This window comes from Panulirus ornatus, chromosome 10, assembly GCF_036320965.1.
Source record: "Panulirus ornatus isolate Po-2019 chromosome 10, ASM3632096v1, whole genome shotgun sequence".
NCBI classification, from domain to species: domain Eukaryota; kingdom Metazoa; phylum Arthropoda; class Malacostraca; order Decapoda; family Palinuridae; genus Panulirus; species Panulirus ornatus.
This window is the reverse complement of record NC_092233.1, coordinates 59,004,607-59,023,416: the sequence shown is the minus strand read 5'-3', so window position 1 is coordinate 59,023,416 and position 18,810 is coordinate 59,004,607. Positions and strand designations below refer to the sequence as shown.

Below are 18,810 nucleotides of genomic sequence, written 5' to 3'. Positions count from 1 at the left end.
GAGAGGGTTAGGGAAAATGATTTGGTAAACAGAGAAGAGGTAGTAAAAGCTTTGCGGAAGATGAAAGCCGGCAAGGCAGCAGGTTTGGATGGTATTGCAGTGGAATTTATTAAAAAAGGGGGTGTCTGTATTGTTGACTGGTTGGTAAGGTTATTTAATGTATGTATGACTCACGGTGAGGTGCCTGAGGATTGGCGGAATGCGTGCATAGTGCCATTGTACAAAGGCAAAGGGGATAAGAGTGAGTGCTCAAATTACAGAGGTATAAGTTTGTTGAGTATTCCTGGTAAATTATATGGGAGGGTATTGATTGAGAGGGTGAAGGCATGTACAGAGCATGCTGTCAGTGGATTGAATCAAGGCATGTGAAGCGTCTGGGGTAAACCATGGAAAGCTGTGTAGGTATGTATATTTGCGTGTGTGGACGTATGTATATACATGTGTATGGGGGTGGGTTGGGCCATTTCTTTCGTCTGTTTCCTTGCGCTACCTCGCAAACGCGGGAGACAGCGACAAAGTATAATAAATAAATAAATATATATATATATATATATATATATATATAAAAACCTCCAAAGGGCATCATTATCATAGGCCTTCAACAGATTCATTACCACATACAGGTACTTTTGTTCCCTAAGTATTTTCATAAACATTCTTCAAAGCAAATTCCTGATACATGTCCTCTGCTACAATTGAAACTACATATTTACTCCCCAGCATTTTACTCTGTATATGCTTTCACCCTTTCATTCACCACAATCCCATACAACTACTTACTTGGTGCACTCAACTAACATACCTCTGTAGGTTAAGCCTTACCTTTGCCTTTATTCAGTGGCACCATACATGCGTTCTGCCATCCCATGAGACTCCTGGAGCATTCAGAAAGCTGGCCATGCGCACCAGTTGGCACCACTCACTCATAAAGTGTTGCGGTGTTTGTATCTCGGTACAAAGAGTGGAGGACAATTTAGTGGTAAGTGCTTAGTGTCTTCTTAAAGGTAGCTTCACTGTGGGCTTGGAGGGTCTTGACATATTGAAATAGTGTTTTTAGTGATAGTTGGTCTTGAACATCAGCAAGATGCTTTCCTTTGACCCAGGTAGCTGTCCTTTTTGCCTCACCTACACTTGGACAGCTGGCATTCTGTCCTCGAGCATACAATCCCTCCTTGTCAAACATAATTCTTGACAGTTCTAGAATTTCCTGCAGTGTGTGTTTTGTGCTAGCCCCAGTTTTAACCCTGCCTTTTGGCAAAATGGTAGGAGCAATAGATAGAAATGTTAGTGGTGTATCTATGTATATATCTGACAACTGTTCCTTTCTGGAACTCCATCAAGGGGGTAGCCATAGCATTAGGCTTTCCTTAACTAATGAACTTCTGTAGTGCTTCTCAGCCTCAAGTAACTCACCCTTAACAGGCTAGTGGCAGAGAGGTAAGTTTAGCATAGAGATTAGAAGGTAGGAATATTGAGGCAGGAGCACTAGTAGTAGTCATTAGGAACATTAGGTAGGAGCCTCTGCAAACAGTGAGCTAGACTTGCCTTCTGCCAGTGGCCTGCTTAGGGTGAGGCACAAAAAGCTAAGCAGCAGCACTGGAGTTCACTAGTTGTGGAGACTGTTGCCGTGGCCACCCCTTTGAGGGAGTTCTAATTGCAACAGGGGTCGGAGACAGATAGATAGAAGGCCTAGCACATGTCACTCATTGCAAAAAATTACTTTTAACTAATGTGTCTACCTATTATTACAACCTACTAGTTCTACCCAATGGTCCTGACTACTACATATATTCTCTTCATAGAGAATATGTCTTTATCTGAAGCTTTTGTCTAATGTTCTTGCCTACCACTTCTATCTATTGCTCCCAGTATTTTCCCAAAAGGCATGGATAGTGCAAAGTACTCTGCAGAAAAATCTAGAGTTGTGAAGAATGAGTTGTGTAAGTGTTAATTGTGACAAGGAGAGATTGTATGTTTGCAGAGAGAATACCAGCAGTCCATGTATGGGTGAGGCAGAATGAAAAGACAGCTACCTGAGTCAAAGGAGAGAAACTTCACTACTGAAGAGCTGGCTCACTACACAGCCGTCATTAACCCTACCAATATCCAGGTGGGTAGCACCAGTAATATACTTTCCTGATTGGCGGCTATTTACCAACTACTACCTACACTAAGAGGGTGCCTAGGCTGGAGATAGCCTATTAGTGCCTCGCAATTAAAAGGCCACTGACTCTAATGCAGTATTTCAGAGGTTCCTACCTAATGTTCCCAACCAGAGGAAATAACATGACATAAAGCAAGAAACTTGTTGAAAAAGATATAAGGAAGTACTTTTATAGTGTATAAAAATGGTGGATGAATGGAATAAAATGAATAAAAACATGGTTAATGCAGACAGCATAATTAAAGTTGTACAGTAGCACACAATGTTCAAGAGACAAGGCCTCTTAAGTGCAAAACTCCTTCCTTGCACAGTACGAATAGGTAATTACAATATTAAAAAGTACTTTCATCAATTCCCCATCCATCCTTCTTTATACCTATACTTTTCACATCTCCATTCTTAACTCTTGATCTAATTTCAAATGTACCCTACAAGTTATCCATCTCAACTGTGCTTAATTTTCACTTGTTCTACCCTATATAAAATTGGTTTCATGTCCATAACCAGGGCTGAGACGTACTCCTTAACAAAGATGTACTAAAGTAAATTATAATAAAATACAGACACATTTCTAACATTTTAGGGGTAATCAAACACACAATCAAGAAGAATCTTTTTACATATTATTATTACTTATGATTGATTTATTTTATTAACAGAAGTACACATTGTGTCTGGCTAAAAATTGTCCTAGAAAGCAATGGTACTGGTTGGACCGTATGACTTGTTCATTACCTTGCTTTTGCTTGAGGGGGGGGGGGGGAATAAAGAATGTTCTGTAAAACTTTTACATGTGGACACCCGTAAAATAAAATAAATTTATCATCTGTACAGAATATGAAAGCCTAGAAATATTGGGGAGAGTGATAAGGATAATGTTACCTAGTGCCAGGTCCCTCCCTCTTGTGATGGTGATGGTGTATGTAGTGCCCCTCTGTTCTTTTGGCTGTCCAATATAGCTCACATACAATTGCTGTCCACGAGACAGACTTATTTACAATGCCTCTATCCTGACACTTGTGGGAGGCATCTGGGATGATACAGCAGTATATGCATCCAATCAAAAGGATGCTGCAGCATGTGAGTAATCAAACCACTTGTACAAAACTTTCAATGATGTACACAACAGGGATTTAAATAATATATTCACAAAGCAAATGCTTTGTTCATGCTGACCACAGCAGTCTTGTTCATGCTGACCACAGCAGTCAGCATCCATTTGGTAAGGTCTAGTTACACTTAACCATTCAAAGTCCTAAATCTTGTGACAGCATGGGTCATACATGGTAAAAAAAAAAATTATAATCAATATACACAACAAGAATTTAAGTTTTTTGTTTAAAATTTACCATCAGGACTCAAAATCCAGGTTTTGAATGAAAAGCCTAAAATGAACGAAGTCTTGTATAAGATACTATTTCCTTACAAACTTTAAATATGAATCTGTCTACATCTGTACAATTCTCATGCTGCATAATAAGTGTGTTGAAGGATTACTTGACTGATCCATTAAGTGTGAAGACCAAAGTGCAGATGCTGCCTGGTACAAAATGGATCACTGCCGGAGTATTATCACAGTCACAGTGCAGAGGGAAACTTGTGGGTGGTGGTGGTGGTGGCGGCGGTAATGGTGGTGGTAGTAGTAGTGGTGTGCTGATGTGCTGTCCTGTCTTCATTGAAGTAGTGCTCCCAACCCTCTACCCTGACAAACTCTTTTACTACAATATGCTGTGTAAGATATACAACTGGACTTATTAGGGACATAAATACAGTAGTTTACATATCTCTAAACACAAGCCTTTACATAAAAGCTAATATGATTACATAAACAATTGTCCAAAAAATAAAAAATATTGCAAAATACTTTTAGCTATGGTAAACTTAAAAAAGAAAAAAAGACAAACATATAATATCATTTAACAAAAAAAATTTTTCTTTTTCTGAAGAGAGGAACTTGTTAGGTACAACAAGCACAGATTTGAATGATCCACAAAGCCTAACTAATAATACGGCAAGCTTGCAAAGCATGTTTTCACTTGCATACTGAAGACAAAGAAACACTGTCATTGATTTCTCATTCAAGAAAAATAATTTATAAGGTTTTAACTCAACAGAGAAATGAAAATACTGCATAATAAGAAGATGAACGAGTATATTACTTGAATTCAACAAATATATTCAGTAGGTAAATCAGCTACAGGAAGAGAATACAGACTTCATGCACTTTTCAAGTCTGTGTAATAAAGATATTGCATTTTAGACATGATAATCTTGAGAAACGGGACAGCGATGTCATATGACTTGATACCATATGACTAAGTATGACAATACCCAGTTATGAAGGTGGCAGATGAAGCTTTCCAAGGAAAAATTCACTTGAGAGAGTTTAGTAGGAATTCTTGCAGACTTTGAAAAAATGTAAGAATATTTCCACTCTAAGAAAATACACACCATATACACAGGTCACCAATCATTAAAAATGTTATGTAACCACTGATCTATAATTCCATCCATGATTCAGGCCACAATTCCTTTCAGCCCTATACAGTATCCAAGTCCTTCTAAGCATATGTTTATCAACAGAACTTGCAGGACTGATTAGATAGGGCTTTGGGGCAAAAGCTGTTGCTCCTGATAGTGGACCAGTTATGCCTGTGAAACTGCAGCTTTCATCACATTTCAGCTGCTCAGTGCAATGCAGTACCTTCATTCACCTCCACTATTGCTGCTACTTATCACAGACTTAAAAAGAAAAAAATGTGGCTACAAGTCAAAGAATGCCTTTAGGCACATTCATATACCTAAACAATCTAAAAGTCAAACAACCATTAAGAAATGCCTTCATTTTTCAGCAACTATTGCTGCATAACAATGGTTCCACAATGCATCCCAGCAATGTTCAAATTCTTGTCTATTACATGTTTCCTCTCTAAAAAATAAATAAATAAAAACACATCTCTGACAATGCCCACTTGAACCACTTACTAGCATATGAGACACACTGTTCTGTCAAGCCTTGCTGCTGTAAAACACATGCTATTTACAGAGACAGAAGACCTTCAATGTCCAAAATGTGGTACGTGTCATTTGAGCAAATGACAATCTGGATCACAGTGAAAGTCAGCAGAAGGTGGTTGAAGGCTTGGGTATGACAGACCAGCAGCTCCAGGTGGGACACAGCACGCAGCACTAACACCACACACAGGAACAGGGAAGCCACCACCCACTTTTAGTTTTCCTACTGGCTCCAGTTAAGATATTCCCATTCCTGTATCTTAATTTTCAGTTGTATATCTTTATAGCCTTCTCCAGATAGTTGTATCGAGAGCGTTTTGGAGCCTTGTTGACATGTTCGAGTCCCAGCCAGGGTTTTGATGGAGGTACAGAGGCTGTCAAGATTATAATTAGTAAATGTAATTTTTCCAAATATAGTAATATGGAAAATAAAAAAAATAAAATTTACACCTTGCTAAATGGAAAACATACAGAAAGGCATTGTCTGTAAATGGTTAGAGAGTTAACATTCAACGAGTCAAAAAAAAATTCTACACCTAAAACTAGTTTACATATACTTCAATCTATGGGTAACATTCTCCCAAGAATGAACAGTTGGCTTTGCCCATAAAAGGAAACTTTGTGATAATGATTTCTGTGAAAAACCAACAAAGATGGGATACAGTCCTGTGTGAATGAGGTGTTTAAAATGTTTAGAAAAAGACTGTTACACACTATAGACTAGTACTAACTTGGATACAGGGTTGTGAGATTCTTATAAGTGGACAACAGAGACATTAGAAATACTGTGGAACAGAAAGAAAAGGCATAAGGTAGAATGCTCATAAGAATTGCACCAGTGGAAGTTCAGCAAAGGAGAGGAAGAATATAAGATGGGTGGAGGGGGTCTTGAGTGCTGTTGCAAAGAAGTGTTTGCTGAGGTGGGCTTGTACTGGAAGGATCTTTGTTTCACCATGTAGATGTGGCTGTAGTTAGCAAACATTGATTGTTATGAGTGCAATATTTTGTGTGGTTTACAGTTTTGTTATATTTGCTTTTGAGAAGGTGGAAGACCAGCCAGTTGAGGCTTAGTTTAGAGTGGAGCAGATGAATAGTTTATATATGGTGTTATAGATCTACTTTCTTGTCAACTATTTACAAATATATGTACTGAACAAGTGTTCATATCTTATATCCTCACTGAACCCATTCATGTTACAGTACATGATGTTCAGATGACTGACAAGTTTTAACTTAAATATAAACTGAAAAGTACAGAATTGACTTACTTGGATTGGTATGTGGCTTGAAGTCTTGTAGGTTAACTACGTCATCATCAGTAAAGAAAGTTGGTCTTCCCATCATAACAATGGCAAACCGATACTGAAAGAATATGAGTTGTTAGAGAAAGAGGAGTAAACCTGGAACTGCACCTAGATCTCATAATTCTGAAGAGATTTCTGCATTTATGTCCAGCTAAGCATAAAATATCATATGAAATGCAAATTAACTTCATTTCCAATACAGGTGGGTATCAGGCCATTTAACATGAAAAACCCCATGTAAACATTCAATACTTATGACAAGAAGAAATATAGCTGCAATGGGTAGAAACACTGAAATGCAAATCTTAAGTATTTCCTTGCAAAAATTTTCATTATACATATCTGTACAATAAACCCCCAGTAAAAGCAGTATGAAAATTTTGTCACCTAAAAATTAACTGGTAATTTCAACAGTCCTCCATCATTGTTCTCAGTGTTGTTAAATGTTAGTTGTCTAACCCTGAGACATAAAAGAATGATCAAAGACTTGAAAGTAGAGCAGAAGTATGTTCTACGTTACCACAATTCAGGAATACACAGGTATTTTTGTTCCTTTTTCCACATGTAAAAAAAAAAAAAAAAAAAAAATGGAGGAGGCTGTAGCTCCAGCCACAAGAACAGTTATTTTTTTTTTTTTTTTTTTTTTTTTTCATACTATTCGCCATTTCCCGCGATAGCGAGGTAGCGTTAAGAACAGAGGACTGGGCCTTTGAGGGAATATCCTCACCTGGCCCCCTTCTCTGTTCCTTCTTTTGGAAAATTAAAAAAAAACGAGAGGGGAGGATTTCCAGCCCCCCGCTCCCTTCCCTTTTAGTCGCCTTCTACGACACGCAGGGAATACGTGGGAAGTATTCTTTCTCCCCTATCCTGTTCTTATAGAAACAATCATATGCTCCAAAAAAGAAATCCCAAGCTTAATTTGTAGCAACTTTGAGTTACTACAATATATCTTTTTTATGATGGGAATAACTATATAGGTTATTATTAGGAATCTTCTTGTCAATCTGGTTTTTAATTCTCTGTATGAAATGAAACATCTTATCAAAAATCATTCAGCTTCAGACTTGAGTGCATTATATAAAAAACAGGTGTCAGAAATTTGGCTTCAGCATCACGAGGTAACAAGAACCACAGGTAAACTTTAGTCATTTACCTGTACGCCTTGATGAGATGTAGGTTTGTTCGGTTGAACCTGACTGTCCAAAATTCTCATAAATTCCATAAGGTTTTCTTTCCCCCACCTTTATATAGTATCCAATTCTTTATATATTTTCATGACCTTCATCTTCCACAGTTTTACCTACTCTCATGTCACCTGCAAAACAACTGACTATTCCCTCTCTTTCATCCTATTGTATGTCTGATATCTCACTTACAAGAAGTATAAAAGCTAATACCGTTTCTAGCAGGACACCTTTCAAAAACACATCAATTTCATCAGCCATGCTTCCATTTGCAACCCCTTTACATTTTCTGTTCATTAGAAACTCCTTCATCTATTTTCTTATTTTTCCTTTGTTGCAGTATTTGGTAGGCAGCCATCAACCAGACAGGTAAGTTAAGGTAATAATTGCCTGAGTATTAGAATGGTTAATGACAGCTGCATTATGAGCCAGCACTTCAGTGGTTGTCATGATGCACTCCTCTGACCCAAGTGGCTGTCTTTTTCTTTTCTGCATCATCCACATGTGGACTGATTGCATTCTGTCCACAAGCAAACAATCTTGCCATGTCACACATAACACATAAAACACTTCTCACACAACTAATTCTTTCCAACTCTAGTTTTTCCTGTAATGAGCATTTATACACTAACCCTGCCTTTTGTCAAAATGGTAGGAACATTAAGAAAGAAACAAACATAGGTATATGTAGTAGGTAGGAACATGAACAGGGAGCATTAGTAGGTTGGAATATTATGTAGAAACATTAGGTAAAAGTAGTCAGTAGGAACATTAGGTGGGATCCTCTGGAAACACAGCATTACAGTTGCACTATAAAAGTGACACATTATGGGGGATGTGCTAAAGGCTAAGAAGCAGCACTAGAGTTCACCAGTTATGGAGACTCTTTTGCCATGGCCACCCTCTTAAGGGAGTTCCTGGAAGGAACAGGCATCAGACATATAGAAAGACAGATAGAAATTTGATTTGTCTTGTCCGTTCTCTCTCCTTTCAGGAATTTCAAATATGTAATGATAGTAAACTAAAGGTTGTTTTTGCAAACTTTAACCTGGTACAAATCAGTGCTAGCCTTTATTTATGCATTCATTGTTAACAAGATGCTCCACTGTTTCTTTATCACTCTCAAATGTTTCAATTATATGCATTGTTAGGATGACATGTCTAAATTGTTTCAGCAATGTACTTCTACTACTCTCAATTTCTTCAAACACACTGTCCCAAATTCAGACACCAGTTTCTGTGAGTTTCTCTTTTGTCTGCCATTTGCAAACACTAAAAGACTCGCATTTCAGGCCTCTTCTTCTCTTTTGTCTGCCATTTGCAAACAGTAAAAGACTCACATTTCAGGCCTCTTCTACCCCAGCACTCTGTAGACTCTGTCCATGAATAACATAACATCACACACCCTTGGTGGAGACCTACCTTCACTTAGAAACTCTCACCCTCCTCCCATTCTTGCACACATAACTAACTCTCCAACAAAATCCCCTTACTGCATCTAGTAGCATCTTCCACAAGGTATAATAATAAAAAATCTATCAGAGCTAAATCAGAATATCAACAGTGATAAGAAATTATCACCAGAAGAATATTAAATTACAATCTTCCAAGGTATATTAAAAAAATTATAATTATATGTGGAAATCTGACCTTCTCAAACTCCTTGTCTGGAACGTCCAACCTCTTTTGAATGCGATCTCGAACATGAGAAAACAGTTCACCTTGCTTTACTTTGAAAAGGAATGGGATACCAAAAGTTGAAAATATTTCTTTATGAAAATGAGCTACTGGGATTAGCATCTCATCATCTGCAATATGGAGTTCCTCAGTCGGAATTTCTTCAATTCGGTAAGATTTGGTTCCTGACGTACTGACAGTATCCAAACCAATGCTTTCAGACAGTGTGGAGGAGATCTTGTATGAAGCTATATCTACAAGCCTGAAAGAAAATCCCATCTTCAACTAAAGAATAAAGAATTATATAAATCATTCACATCTCAATTACAAATTATCATGAAAGCTTCTAGGAGAAAGTCATATGGAGAATAGGTTTAACATTCTTAAGTGCTCACCTTAATTTGCCAGAACCATTTTCAGATACAGTAACTTGCTTTCTAGCCTCATGTAATAAATCAGCTACGGTGCCATTCTTGTTTGGATACAGAACTAACTCTATCTCCTCTTTCATACGTTCTCCAAGCCAGGTACACTGAAAGATAGGAGATAACTAAATTTTGTGAAAAAATCAACCTATTAAATTCTGCACATACAAGAAATAATTATCTTAAAATGGCAAAGTGAGGATGGAACTGCAAAGAGATAAAGAATGAAAAAATCAATAGACAAGCATGTGAATGAGTGTGTTTTAAGACACTATTAGATGCATTAAAATACACAGCAGATACGGTGAACCCTTACTATATCAGACTTCAGAGGAGACCCTCTAAACCACTTTTTTCAATATATCCAACAAGTTTATTTGCTATATAGCAGACCTTCATGTGGTATATTTGACTTACAGTTCAATTAACCTAATGATAGTCTAAACTATTATTTTTGATAACTGTAAATGCAATGAATTCCATAACAGTGGGATAAAAAGATTCCTAATTTCACTCATAACACAGTTGAGGTGTTCCCAGAAAAAATCTTTGACGTCTTATTTCTTAAGCATATACAGTGCTCACCAACAAAGTACGTGTTAGGGAAATGCAGCACACCCATCAAGGATAAACATGAAATAAAAGCATGAAAACTGTGTATTCATCATCAACAAACGATCCCAAATCTAGAAAGAATTTTGCTGCGTACTTCAAGACTTCTATTTTTGCTAAGAATTTCAAGTGTACATGTAAAATTTGGTACTTAGATGACACAAGATATCACACAAATAAAAATTCAATACAGGAACAAATGTAAAACAGTTAACAGGGAGGAATATTACCAGCACTACTCCACCTGAGAATCAGGAGGATTAATGACAGCTGCATTGTAAGCCAGCACTTCACTGGATGTCAAGCTGCACTCCTCTGACTCATGAAGCTGTCTTTTCTTTCTGCCTCACCAATATGTAGATTGCTGGCTTTCTGTCTACAAACAAACTATCTCCTTGTCACATATAACAACTGACAGCACTTAACTCTTGCAACTCATTCTTCAAAACTCTAGATTTTCCTGCAGCGAAAGCTGTACACTAGCCCTGTCTTTGGCAAAGTAATAGAAGCTACTGATAGAAGAAGCAGGCAGGAACATTAGACAAGTGCATTAGGAAGAAACATTAAGGAAGAAGTAGCAGGTAGGAACATCAGGAAGTAGTAGTAGGTAGGAACATTACAGAGAAACTGTTTGGATTAACATTAGGTAAGAGCCTTTGAAAAAATACTGCACAAGAGTTGCCCTCAACCATTGGCCTGTTAACAGTGGGGCACTAAAGATTAAGAAGCGATATTATTTTTCATTCAGAGAATGTGTCGGGACAGGAATCACGAAATATTAAAGAGAGCGAGATCAGTTGTAAAAAAGTTAAAACACAACCCTTGTCTATCCTTAATCTACCATAGAAAGACACTAGCATTATATGCTACTGAAACAAGTAAAATAAGTTCTCCTTTCTTTCATACATATACATCCTCGTATTTAAGATGTTAAATTGCATTTTTCTCTATTAAAAACAGGAAAAAAAAAATCATACAAATTAATGACCACATCAACATCATACAGCAACTCTTCAGACTGTACTGTTCAAGTTACACTACAGCATATAAAACAGGTGCACAATATACACAAAATTTTCATCCAGCAAAAGCAAAAACAATTGTGTGAAATATTTTGTTATCTAAAGTTGCTGAAAATGAAGTCTCCTCTTACACCACACAATTAGCTTTCTTTTGTGTGTAGCAAAATTTCTAAAGCCAGAATATCAAACAAATCATAGTTTACCTTAAATTGTCTCTTATTTTCAAGCTCATTAATTCTAATGCTAAGCTGCTGATAATAAATCTTCTTTGGGTGCCGTGGTTTCATGCAGACTAGCATATCTTTTAGGGTTCCTTCATAAGTGCATCTCACTGCATTGCCTGGCACATCTCGGTAGCTGCAAAAACACAAAAAGTATAAGTGGAAGTGACTCATGGGGTGTGTGAGGAAGTGAAAGTTCTGGAAACACTGAGGAATGTGTGGAAAAAGAGGTTGTCACCTGGGAGGGTTTAAATAGCTATCTTTGAAAGTAAAGTAATCCCAGTGACGTTATATGAATGCAAGACATTGGCTATACGTAAGAATGTGCGTAGGAGGATGGATGTGCGGGAAATAAAATGTTTGAGGATAATCTGTGATTTGATCAAGTAAATAATCAAAGGGTAAGACAGAGGTATGGTAAAAACAAGAGTGTGATTGAGAGAGCTGAAGAGGGTGTGTTGAAATGGTTTGGATAAATGGGAGATTGAGAGAGGAGAGGTTGACGAGGATATATGTGTCAGAAGTGGAGGGGATAAGGAGAAAAGGGAGATGAAAATGGTGATGGAAAGATGGAATGAAAAACAATTTGATTGCTCAGGACATGAATATGCAAGAGGGTGAAAGAAGTACATGGGATAGAGTGAACTGGAAAGATGCAGCATACAGGGGGCCATGTGCTGTCAATGGACCTAACTGGGCATGTGAATTGCAGAGGGAAACCATAGAAAGGTCTATGGGGCCTAGTCGTGGTTAGGTGGTTGTAGTCTCAGTGCAATGCACATGACAGCTACAGAATGGATGTGAACAAATGCAAACTTTCTGTTTATTTCTGGTGCTACCTTGCTGATGTGGAGAAAAAAAGTACCTCAAGACTAGATTTTGCCTTAGGCAAGGCCAGCATGTAGCAGTTCCTCAATCTTTCTAGCCAAGGCCTCTAACAATTTTGTTTAATACCTATTTTAAGGTATAAGACAATGGAATTTCATGGAATAGTTGCTAACATAATAACTATGATTATCTCAATCCATGAAGTTTTCAATTCCAATATTCATTTATTTAATTCCCTCACCCTGTTAGAAAAAATAACTACCACATTAAACCTCTCATCTCGAAAGTTAAGTTCAAGTTCTTTAAATCTCATTAAACTCCATGTGATTCATTCCCTCAGATTTACTTGGTCTTTCTCTCTTCTCACAAGCTTATTATTAACTTCAGCTTGCTTAGCTGGTGACCAAACAATACAGGTTTTCAATAATCCTTCTTTTATATGCTGTGACCATTTTCACCACCAGTTTTCTATCTGCTGCAGATGGAATTCTCAACCTCACAACACTCATTACTTGGCTTAACAATATAATCTATTCAAAGTGGTCTTTGAATTCCATCTTCTCATTTTTAAAGACTAAGATCTTTCCCGTTCACTTAATTTTCAGTTTCTTTCCCTGCAGGGGCCTTTCTAAGGTGCTGCAGTTATATAGTCAATTTTGCTGTTAAATAGGGACAGATGAATTTTGGTACTGTACTCTGGAGTAATAATTAACAAAATGGATGGTAGTAGTAAAACTCCAAGTTGAGAGCAAAGTCAGTGAGGTAAAAGATTCTAGGATGCACTAACAGCTCCTGTGAGCAGAAAGAATCTGTGTGTTGAATATACAAGACGGTTGCATGATAGGGCATTTGTCCTTACTTCCACATATAATGTGAAACTTTAGCTGTCACTGGTTTATATGGACAGAAAGCTGTAGCAGCAGAGATGGATAATTTGCTTGGTATGGATGGAATCTGGCAAAAACATAGTGCACAGAACTAAATGTTAAAGATGTGGAATCTGGGAAGATATCATCAGAAAGGTGCCTGGATGAACACATTGAGATGGTTTGGACATATACATGATGGCACGTGATACTCTGGTGGATATCTACAACATTATGTTTGAAAGAAGTATCAAAAGAGGAAGCCCACAGAAAGAAGGAAACATAAAGTTATTTCCTCAAAGTTAGATATTTTGATGGAAATACTAAGGGAATGATTTTTTTACTAAGGGAATGATTTTTTTTAGTGTAAGTAGGGTGAAATTTTTGCATCTGAAGAAAGAAATATCAATGGATCTGTCATGACTGCATGCTGAATCAACAAGTAGAAAATAATAAACTAAGAAGTACTATAGCAGTGAGAGCCCATGTTCACTTAGTAGAAATGATATTAGCTGAATGTGTTTGTGAATAAGCTGCCAAGTGTATTCACTCAATCTTTTCCCAGAAATGGCAATACAGTTAATGACAAAAGATAAATCTAAAAAATATATCACTAAAGTTTATGGTTATCCAATTTGCCAGCAGAATATTTCATGTAAACCCATGCTCAAACACCACAGAATATACTTCTGCAAAGATTCATTACATGGCCAATTTTCATAAATTACCTCTGTGACTTGAAAAACTGTAACAGATATGGATCAGTATCTAATCGCTGGGCAACTGCTCGAGCCATTTGGTCATAGTTCATCCTTTGAGACAGTTCCATGACGAACCCAGGATCTAGTGGAACTGTCTTATCACAGAATGTCACCTGAAGAAAGAATTCCATGATTATAACCATGACTAAACATATGAAACCAAAACATGAATGTCTTCTAACTGCAGCTTAAAAGAAATACAATATCTTTGTAAATGGAGTAAAACAGATGTTAATTAAGTACAATAACTCTCATAAGGTGGGATAGATGGCTAAAGTCTTCGGCATACAGAGGTCCAGACATGTGAGGTCAGAGAGAACATCCAAGTTTTGTCTATTTTTTCAAAACCTCTTGTGGGGAATGACATTAGCACACAGACTTATGAACACATTACCAAATCAAGAACTGTTTTTCATATATGTGTGCTATATCCCATATTAATGAGGCAATACTAGAAAGAGACAAAGAAATGGCCTCATTTGCTCACATACACTCTTTAGCCTCTAAGTATTATACACTAAAACCAAAGGAAAGAGTTCTTAGATAAAAGTACCTGAGGATAACATCCTCTAACCTGATATGTGACATGTACATGCATAGCAAGCAGGTATCTAAAAACAAAGGAACTAACAAGACATATCAAAAATATCATGGAAGGAGAAGAGGAAACCTGGTTAATGATATTCTAACTGGAAAAACTGTCAAGGAAATCTAGATATTGTAGGAATATCTGGGTAAAAAAAAAAAAAAAAAAAAAAAAAAAAAAAAAAAAAAAAAAAAGAAACATACAAGGACTAACCTCAACTCTGAAGAAGAGGTCCCTAAAATAATCACGGCAGGACGGAAGCTCAAGGCTAGGATCATCTAGGAGGTCCTCACGTTGGAACACAATTATGTCTCCATCCATAAGCTCATCCAGTACCTTTAAAAAGAAAACATGTACCCAGGTTACCTTTAATTATTGTACATTGTTATCTACGGGTATAACAACATATTGTAATTCAAATATGGCATGAAAGGAGGAGCATGAGGTCCTTCCCACATGGACCTCCAATGAGATCTTGCATTTACCAGACAGCCTACTTGAGGTCAAACTGTGTGTGAAAATTCACTTTTGGTGAAGCTGCATATTCATCAGAAGATGCAACAGAGTACAATCTAGTCAAAGAAATGCTTGATTCAAAGGAATCTGTCTACTCTATCCCTAATACTTAGTGTAGCACAGTCTTGAAGTTGCAGGAGCCCCTGGATCACTGAGAAAGGATTTCAGGGTTATATAATACTAATAAGTTTTTGCCATGAAGCAAGGCTATGAGGAGCAGTAAAAATGTTTTGAAAACATGGTACAAATTCATACGGAAGATAGATGTTCTCTTTTATGCATCATGAATAACGGGTTAATTACACCACCAATAAGGTATTATTTTTTCTTTCAGAATGAAAATGTAAAAGTAAGCACTTTCTTTTTTTTTCAAGTTACGGCTATTCAGAAACTTGAGCATCATAAAGTTGTAAAGTTCTTATCCAAAAATGTGTCTGTCTGACAGATATCCTTCAACATATGCTAGCTATATATGATGATAATGGTCCTTCATATGCCATATTAAAAACATGACCCAAGAACCAAAGAACTGAGGATTTTTTCATTTCATAACTTTCACATATGATTTACAGGGAGATCAATATGTAATGCCATTAGTTCATACATTTCATATTTCTTTAATTTTGTTTCAGATCTATCTGAAACAAGTCTCCGTTTTGAATCATGCTTTTATTACTTCTAATGACAAAGCCAACAACACTAATGTGGTTTTCCTTTACAAGAGGATGCTGTGCCAAGTGAATATGGTTCAGTATTCTGGTGAAAAGCTTTCAACAGATTGGTGAGTTAAGCATAAATATAAAGACATACATAGGAATACCTGGGTAAAGAGGAAGGGGATAACGGGACCCTGTAAAAAGTAGAATCCCAATCCCTCAACTATTTCCAAAGTCACTGAGAAGGAATGAAAAACTCCAACTGCAAACACTATGACCCTAGACATGAACATTATCTCATAGGTATGGCCTTAAGAATGGGTTATGATACATCATCTGCCTATGAGTAATACTTGACTTGTACTAAGCTGTTATCCTAATCCCTCAACTAATTCAATTGTTAAAAAACATATGATCTCTGCTGTGACCATGAAGGTGTGACCCAGGGGTGAATCATATATGGTGAGTAAAATGTGTAAAATACCATCTCAAATCACTTGCTGGTTAACAAGATATCAAGCAGACAAAAGCATCATAGAATGATGAGTAAGGTGTCCACTCTAGGAGCAGGACCTAAATTAAGTTAAGGAGTTAGTTTCAGAAATTAATGGTATATCACAGAGTAATATTATTTTCTTGGCAAGGAATTGGATATTATGAATGAGTTCAGATATCTAAGAGTCAATTTCAATAAGGATTGTTGGTGGAAAACCTTTTGCAGAAAGTATCATGCAGAAAAGAAAACCGAAGGTGCAATGTAAGCCCAGCTGAATGGGAAAAAAGTTAGCTTATGGTGAGCAAGGAGCACATACATAGACATAACTATCTTCCTCTAATGCATTCATGTAAACTTGTCTACTATGGCAAGGACTGTAAGAAAAAACAAAACAAGGAGGGGGATCGACTTTTACACAGGACAACTGTTATTGTTATAAGAAAGGGGTGATAAAATAAAGAAATGAGCTTACAGGATGGAATGGCAATGCAGAACACATGGCTTGTTAAGTTATGGAGCAGCATTGTAAATTGTACATGTAAGAGCGGAACAAGGAAATAGTAATGGCTAGATACAGAGAAAAAAACTGATAAGGACCAAAGATTTTTTCAGATGAAGATGATATAGGAGTGCCTGGGGAATGTATGAAATAAAAGAATTTTGTATGTATCAGTTATATGAGTGGAGACAGCTGTCTCACTCAATGAATCAACCTAAGAGTGAAAAGTAAAAAACTAAGACACATTTTCATAAGTGCAGAAGTCCCTGTTCCACTTTTAATGTACTGATCATGGGCTGGGGATGTGTATGAGGTAGTATGTACGTCATCCACCCAATGGCACTAGCAATGAGTTAAAAATGACTGATTAAAAAGATGCTAAGAGAAAAATAATATGACTGTAAATACAAGGAGAAGACTGTTAGGGTAATGGGTATAAAAAATGACTGGGCTCTAGATCTAGCATACCTTACATTGTAATGGTTAAGTGTCGATGGGGAATTGTTAAACAGCAAGATGATTAAAGAAGGAGCATGACTGGCTCTAAGAGATATCTAAAACCTAAAAAACAAAGTGTTGATATTAAGGCTAGAAAAGGAACATATTAACGTCAATGCCAAAAGGGGGCAAAGCAGAATAATTAGACACATGAATCATTATCCCTGGGGATAGGGGAGAAAGAATACTTCCCACGTATTCCCTGCGTGTCGTAGAAGGTGACTAAAAGGGAACGGAGCGGGGGGCTGGAAATCCTCCCCTCTTGTTTTTTTTCCCAAAGAGGGAACAGAGAAGGGGGCCAGATGAGGATATTCCCTCAAAGGCCCAGTCCTCTGTTCTTAATGCTACCTCGCTAACACGGGAAATGGCAAATAGTATAAAGAAAAAAAAAATGAATCACTAAAATCAATTGATATAGAAAGTACAGGGTCTGATATTGAACCCTTATGGGGAAGTGTAAAATGTAATTTACACACAGGAAAAACAAGAAAAAGTATAATCTTATAAAGGAGAACATTGGCCAGCAGTATTAAAGCAGGCAAACTGGCTGCCATATAATAAGATTTTATGCTTGTATTCATACCACATTTTCATAAGCTCCTTACATATGGGGAAAACAAGGAAAAGTATAATCGTATAAAGGAGAACACTGGCCAGCAGTATTAAAGCAGGCAAATTGGCTGCCATATAACGAGATTTTATCTTTGTATTCATATTACATGTTCATAAACCCCTTACCTTTTCTAATGGTCGGTCAAGATCAGCCAGCTGCTCTACTAGATTAGGCTTGATTTCTTCAAATAGAGCTAATTCAGTTCCCTGAGGCAGTCCCGCACGCTCATTCAACAATGGTACCAACTCCTCTGCTCCAGGGTAGAAGAGTTAAGAAAAACTGCTAGATCAAAAATACATATACAAAATAACTAAAGCTCCTTCTCACATTTTATGGTAATTTTAATTTAGGATTAAAGAGGAATACACAAACTTTAAACAAGATCTCTATAAGGATGTACTAGTATGACTGTATACAACATACACATCATTTAATCTACTGGGATACAGTTTAATCATGTCTGTATTTTAATCATCCTACAGTAGTCAGTCACTAATGAAAAATAAAAGAAGTCTATGACATGTAACAGAGATTCCTAGAGGACAAGAGTTACCTTGTTTTCGATGCTCCTGGTGTTTTATCATGTATGATCATCACTTCCTGCATCAGCAGGGTAGTGCCAGGGAATGACAAAGAATTGACCTTTTGTGCTTACATCTACTATCTTGCCGTTATGTATACTGTACTGAGACCACACATATTTATAATATTCCCATCTATCTGCATGCACTTGCAGCTAAAGTAGCTTTGGCCATACTGCTACAACTACCAGAACATTTGGACAAAAAAAGAAAAAAAAAAAATGACAACACTGGTATATTTGTTAAATGTTAAAAATAAGGTAAAGCTCAGCCCAAGAAATGTCTG

At 37.0% G+C, this 18,810-nt stretch overlaps 1 protein-coding gene across 2 annotated transcripts in view; it reads right to left on the bottom strand.

Annotated features, from left to right (window-relative positions):
• Positions 1-2,765: 2,765 nt before the first annotated feature.
• Positions 2,766-18,810, bottom strand: part of Usp7 (Ubiquitin-specific protease 7) — an 85,499-nt gene continuing 69,454 nt past the window's right edge. Inside the window, exons 15-22 of one of the 2 annotated variants that reach the window (XM_071665979.1) lie at positions 18,069-18,196; positions 14,879-15,001; positions 14,047-14,192; positions 11,607-11,760; positions 9,740-9,876; positions 9,318-9,606; positions 6,448-6,541; positions 2,766-5,553 (exon numbers count right to left, since the gene is read on the bottom strand). In XM_071665979.1, coding sequence (XP_071522080.1) covers positions 5,447-5,553; positions 6,448-6,541; positions 9,318-9,606; positions 9,740-9,876; positions 11,607-11,760; positions 14,047-14,192; positions 14,879-15,001; positions 18,069-18,196 — 1,178 coding nt within the window. In that variant the 3' untranslated portion in view covers positions 2,766-5,446. The remainder of the gene's footprint in view (positions 5,554-6,447; positions 6,542-9,317; positions 9,607-9,739; positions 9,877-11,606; positions 11,761-14,046; positions 14,193-14,878; positions 15,002-18,068; positions 18,197-18,810) is intronic. The other variant, XM_071665980.1, reaches the window with a different exon arrangement.